The sequence below is a fragment of the Pteropus alecto genome, unplaced genomic scaffold (assembly GCF_000325575.1).
Source record: "Pteropus alecto unplaced genomic scaffold, ASM32557v1 scaffold237, whole genome shotgun sequence".
In the NCBI taxonomy this organism is placed as follows: Eukaryota; Metazoa; Chordata; class Mammalia; order Chiroptera; family Pteropodidae; genus Pteropus; species Pteropus alecto.
The window spans coordinates 2471598-2477796 of record NW_006440624.1 but is presented as its reverse complement, the minus strand read 5'-3'; the positions used below and the strand labels follow the sequence as shown (position 1 = coordinate 2477796).

At 32.5% G+C, this 6199-nt stretch overlaps 1 protein-coding gene across 1 annotated transcript; it reads right to left on the bottom strand.

The window, feature by feature from the left end:
- Positions 1–2262: 2262 nt before the first annotated feature.
- On the bottom strand, positions 2263–4394 carry CXCL8 (C-X-C motif chemokine ligand 8). Its single transcript, XM_006917303.3, has 4 exons — positions 4232–4394; positions 3161–3296; positions 2777–2860; positions 2263–2347 (listed from the first exon to the last, which is right to left on the bottom strand). Exons 1-4 carry the CDS (start codon positions 4293–4295, stop codon positions 2326–2328), a joined length of 306 nt encoding a protein of 101 aa, XP_006917365.1. The 5' UTR covers positions 4296–4394; the 3' UTR covers positions 2263–2325.
- Between the last annotated feature and the right edge of the window lie 1805 nt (positions 4395–6199).

Genomic DNA, 6199 nt, shown 5'->3' with positions numbered 1-6199 from the left:
TAGGCAGGGAGAAGTCACCTCTAGAAGAAACAATGTTTCTAAGAATAGTAAATGTCAGAGTTAAATTTCCAGTTGGTTCCTGCTTATGCACCACTCATAAATTTTTTTACTAATTGTATTATGCTGTACAGTTTTACGTTAATGTGCACTGGAAATTAGAAAAGAGAATGGGATTTATTCCATATCACGAATAATACTGACTCATAGAGAGTATAGTAGCTGCAAGTACACACAGTGATTGCAAAGAGCTAAATGACATAGAAAAAGTAGGATGCAATGTGAACTAGTGAGAAAATAAGACAGTCTTCCTCACTCCCCAGTGTACAGATTTGAAAACGAGTGGATGTAAAATACTCAATAGCAATAGTAAATGATCTGGGAGGTGGACAAGTATGAATCGAAGTTCTAAGATCCTTGTTTTTTGACTAGCAATGTAAAGTTAAGCATTGGTTAATTGGGTTTCTTGAAACTGTGGATTGTTATTTTTCACTTCTGGAAAGTTTTCAGCCATTTTCTGTTTAAAAGTTGTCTCTAACCTTCTCTTCTGCTTGTAAAAATCCAATGTGACACCGCGAAGACCTTATCTCTGTTTTCTCCATATCTTTTCATGTCTTTATTTTTCCAGTTTACTACCTCTTTATCTCTTATATAAATTCCAGATAAAGTTTTTTGGGTTTATTTCCTAGGTCTCCAATTTTCTTTTTCAGCTGTGTCTAATATGTTATAAAACTCATTTACTGAGTTTTTTGGTTAAAGTACTGTATTTTTACTTTTAAGAGTTTTTTTGTTTTCAAATATGTTTGGTCTTTATTCATATTTTGAACCTCTTTGCCTCGTGTGTGTCAGTTTTACTCTTCAGTGAGCTGAGCTGTGCCTTATATCGTGTACCCTTTTCCCTCTCTCACTGAGGTCTGGACTGTTCCAAGCTATGCAGACGCCGGGGCTGATTCATTGAAAATCTGAAGTTAGCCTTTTTAGCAAAATGGTATTCAGTGGGGATTTGAGAAAATTTCCATCATTCTATGGAAGAGACTACTGTTTGTAACCATCTCTGGAAAAGAGTTCTGTTTCTCTACAAATAAAAGAATGTAATTACCAACATAAGATATAAAATGCTAAGGGGGAGCATCTATGTTTTCTAAATCACATATTATTTATACAATCAAAGATATAAACAACAATTTTTAATACTACCAAGAAAAACACTAACATCTGATGATTTTGATACCGAATTTTATTTTAAACATTTTGTAGTTACATTTATATTTCCAAACTATCAAAAACAGAAGAAGAAAAACCCGCTTTGGAAACACATAAAAGTATCTTATAGTCAAAAAATAAAGTGAGTGCAATGAGAATCTATTCGCACATAAGAAATAAATTTTAACCAGCAAAAAAATTACTTTGTTGATAATGCTTGGTGAATTTTTGCTGTCTTGAGAAAGATCATCCTAACTCAGGATTCTGGTGATTCAACACAGAACAGCATAACAAGGCTGGCAGTGACAAGATAATACAAAGAGTATCAAAAGTAGGTTGCCAGTTCAATTAGAATTTCAGATAAATAATGATATATTTATACTAAAAATTATTCACTGATTATCTGAAATAAAAATTAACTGAATGTCCTATTTGTTTGTTTTTAATTTTGCTAAATCTAGCAAGCCTTATCAAAATAAAACAACTCTGATCAAGATAGTTCTGTAATATATGATTTAAGACCTAAAATAAACATATATTTATGGCTATTATTATACCAGTCTATCAACAATACTTCCTTTTCCAGTTTTCAACTTCATGCACAAATATCACTATAATTTATGTTTAAATAAATATATAAATAATAAATAGGTAAATAAGTCAGACCATATATTTACATGATCATGAAAAAAAGTTAAATTTCTTTCACATGTTCTCACATCTCTGTGAGGTAAGATGGTGGCTGATATTTTTTCTCTATGTTAGGAATAAAGAAGAAACCAAGGTGACATTAACGGGGATTCATGGATCTTGGCCAACAGACTGAGGTTGCGATATTTAACCAAAAAAAAGAATACAAGATTTCCCACTAAATATGAATTTATGGTAAAAAAAAAAGAGAAGAAGAATTAAAAAATACAAGTGTTTTAGATATTGCATGGGACATTGAAAAAACTATTCATCGTTTCACTTAATATTTGAATTTAACTGGGAATCCTATATTTTGTCTGGCAACTCTACAACAGACCCACACAGTATGCTAAGCAATGAAGTAGATTGAAGTTGAAGTTTCATAGACATCTTTACTGAGGAATTCTTGGAAACCATGGAGAATGCATTTCTTTTTCATGGATCTTTCTTCTCAGCTCTGAAAATAAATAAAATTTAAAAATTAAAAATGAACAATATTTTAATATGGAGTAAAGTATGGTTCTTAAAAATATATTTACTATAGAAACTAGTACTCTTAGATAGTTACATATAAGAAATGTTCTGTATTTGCAACTATAGAGAGACCAGATAAGTTATTATACAAACCAAGATGAGAATGAAACGAAACCATAGTGATGACACAGGGAACAGGCATAAACCTAGACTTCCCAGGACAAACAACAGATGTACAGTCTTCTTGGTCATGAGTACAAAAAACTCACTATTGCTGCTTTTTTTTTTTTTTTTTAAATTAAAGAACGAGTTACCTAAAAGTTTTGGCAGCAGCAGGAAATCTATTAGGCTAACTTTTAGACTGTATGTCTCAGGATAAATGAAGAATCTAATTTAAAAAAAAAAAACTCACCTCTTCAAAAATGCCTGCACAACCATCTGCACCCACTTTTCTTTGGGGTTCAGGCAGACCTCATTTCCTTTCACGAGCTTTACACTGAAATGAAAGAGATGTAATTAAAATCAATTCGTAGCGGATTCCCGACATCTTTTTCTATTGAAGTCATGGTTCCTTAAGGATGGGCATAAAATCTAAATCCAAACCAGTTCTGAGCTACGAATCAAGGAAGGTACCATATTTAAATGCCATGTGGAAAATTTTTCTCTCAGTTTAGCTCACTACTGTAGTCCTAGTACCTAGAACTTTGTTAGATACTTCCACCTTCCTCGGTTTGGGGGTTTCTAAAGGAAAAACAAAAAACCAAAAAAACAAAAAACAACTTTTGAAAGCACTTACATGATTTCTGTATGTGCGCAGTGTGGTCCACTCTCAATCACTCTCAGTTCTTTGATAAATTTGGGGTGAAAAGGTGCAGAATGTGTTTTTATGCACTGGCATCGAAGTTCTGTGCTTATTCTCGACAGAACTGCAGCTGTGAAAAAAATTAAAACGATTAAAGATTAATATTATCAGGCACAGTTCTGCTAGCTTTAATTCCAATATGATAACTTGGTGACTGTGTATTTAGTAAACATGGCATCTTTAGCAAACTTATTTCTGCAACTGAAAGTTGGATGTTCTCCTAGCCTCTGACCTCAATTTTCTTTCTTTATTTTAAAAACGGTCTTCCCTGACAACATCGAATGACTTTCTACATAAAAACTTGAAGTTCTCCTTGTGCAATGTTGATGCCCTTATGATACTTTTTTTATTTGATATTGCATAATCCTCGGTGACACCAATAGGGAAATCACCTTCAGAAAGAATTAATGGAAATATATAAGTGAGTTGCATAGAGATGTCTTATATCTTAGCAAAACCCTTATTATTAAGAAAAAAAGAAAATAAATAAACTATATACCATAAACATTCTAAACTGTATGTTTTATAAAAGATATCCCAAGAAGATCTGTAATCTGTCAAAATGTCCTTAAACCAAACAGGAATTGATAGTTGTCTGAAGCTTGTCAATAAAATAGTACATGCAGTAAAATTATCTGAGTTATCTTGCTCAATATTAATAGATAATAATGGGTAACTGTGGCCCTCAGTAAGATATACTCTAAATTATAGATTTCCATTAAATGTATGCATACTACACAGTATGAATGATAAAAACAATGTCTATACTAATCAAACTTTATACTTTTCTAAGTATTGTATAGATACAGCCTAAAAAATTAAAACTCCAATTGAAGTAATTGAAATTAAATGACTGCAAAGATTATTTTCTTTTCTTAAATAAAAATGATGTTTTTTTTATCAAAGCATTAAGGATAATCTTGCTATCTGAGGATCAAGATAATTTTGCTATCTGAGGAGCACATTCAGACACAGGAAAACACTGGATCAGAAAGATGTGCTTACCTTCACATAGAGCTGCAGAAAGCACGAAAGCGGCCAAGAAAGCGACAGCCAGCTTGGAAGTCATGTTCACACGAAGTGCTTTCTTTCTGGTTTCTTATTGGCTCTTGGCTAGAAGCTTGTGAGCTCTGTTGTCCTCAAGGACTTGTGCTGGTTGGAGAGATCCTGTGGCTTTTTATATTATAGCAACAGATAGAGAACATGTGCACCCTCATGTTTGCATTATGTCAGAGGAAATTCCACAATCTGCAACTTTCCGCTCACCCTTTGAGTGTCTGAGTCATTAGACTTCTCTAACTGGTTCTTTATTAAGTTCTCAGCACATGACTGAAGTTTTATTTGATCTTTAAAATAATTTATTTTATTTAAAAACATGTCTTTTAAAACAAGTATAAAATAATTTTAAATAGTTTAGCTTCTCAGTTTGATACATCATTATCTGTTGTATTCCTTTTTATTTATAAATAACTTCATCACAGTACTATCTGACAGCTGTTAGATTAGGGTCATTTATGATTATTCCTTTATAGCGCATTTGTTTCTTTAGATAAGTTACATGTGATGTAATGATAATGAAGGTGATCTAGTAAACCACTTTTATCAGGGACACAATTTAAAAGAAGTCCTTTTCTAAGCACTTTGGAAAGTTTCCAGGAGCTATTGCTGCTCTCAAGGAGCATAGTACAACTTTTCAAAAAAAATTAATATGTATGTTTAACAGAGTGAAAGCGCACAACTTTCATTCTGTTCCACAAATATTTATCAGGTAACTTCTGAGTAATGTGGGGATCTAGAGATGGATAAAACTTGTTCTTAAAGAGTTTGGTCTAACAGAAGAATAAAGCAATATAAGGAACTGACTATATTACAGACAAGAGGCATCAAGATATTAATTCCAACAGGGGCGTAAGGGCAGAATCTTTCATAAGCATTTTGATCTAAGCAGGATGTTGAAGAATGGGAGGACTTTAACAGAGAATGATACAGGAGAATGACACATTCTAAATAGGACACTCAAGAGGTAAAATGAAGATACACTCATGTTCTAGGAAGTGGTTCACTGGGGCTACTTGGTTGGGGTGGGATGTGGTAACCTTAAAGGAAAGGTAAGCAGTGTATGCCTTCATGGAAAGAACATGTGGGTTCAAACTCTGGTTCAGCCACCTGATTTTTGCGTGGCTTTTAAGTTTTCTAAGTTCCAGTTTCTATATCTATAAAATGAGTTTAATAACACCTACTAACTCATAAAGTTAATCTATGTAAACTTTCCGGTTTAATTTTTAAACCGTTGAATTATCATCTGCTCCAAGAGCTATAGTTTATATTTCTTAATTTTGTCAGATGATTAACTTCCAAATTGTAAAGATATTCAACCAACGATTATTTCCTAAAAATCTCATTTGTCTTAGAGGCATTCTTGATGCAAAATTGGTTTCTGAAATACCAAGCTGAACCAGATTACAGCATGTAATGTAACAATATCATAAAATAGAAATGACATTAGTTCACGTTATGGTTTGCTACAATTAAAGCTCCAGATCAAAATCTAATTGTATTAGAATTCAAGTTGCCCTTTTGATTGAAAATCTCTAGTATGGAGAGTCTTAAAATCTATTTTTAAGAAATAGATTTTCAGAACACTTAAGGAAAAAGCTCGTTTAAATACTGGTATAGGGTTTAAATTAAATTTTTAGACAAAATGATTGAAACTTAGACCAAAAGTAATGGAGTTTCCGGAATGTGGTTTGGGGAAAATATTCCTTTGCTGAAAGACTTGTGTAGTGACCCCAGCTAATTTCCTAAATATCCTTTCAATTTACTTGATATCAAGGGCACTGTGTGTGTATGTAAATTAGTTCTCATAACAATGGGATTAGTAATAATGTTCTCATTTTACAAATGGAGAAACTCAACGTCTCCAAGTTCATATCTAAGTAGTGGTGGAGTTGATGGTTTACAAACTTACAGTTT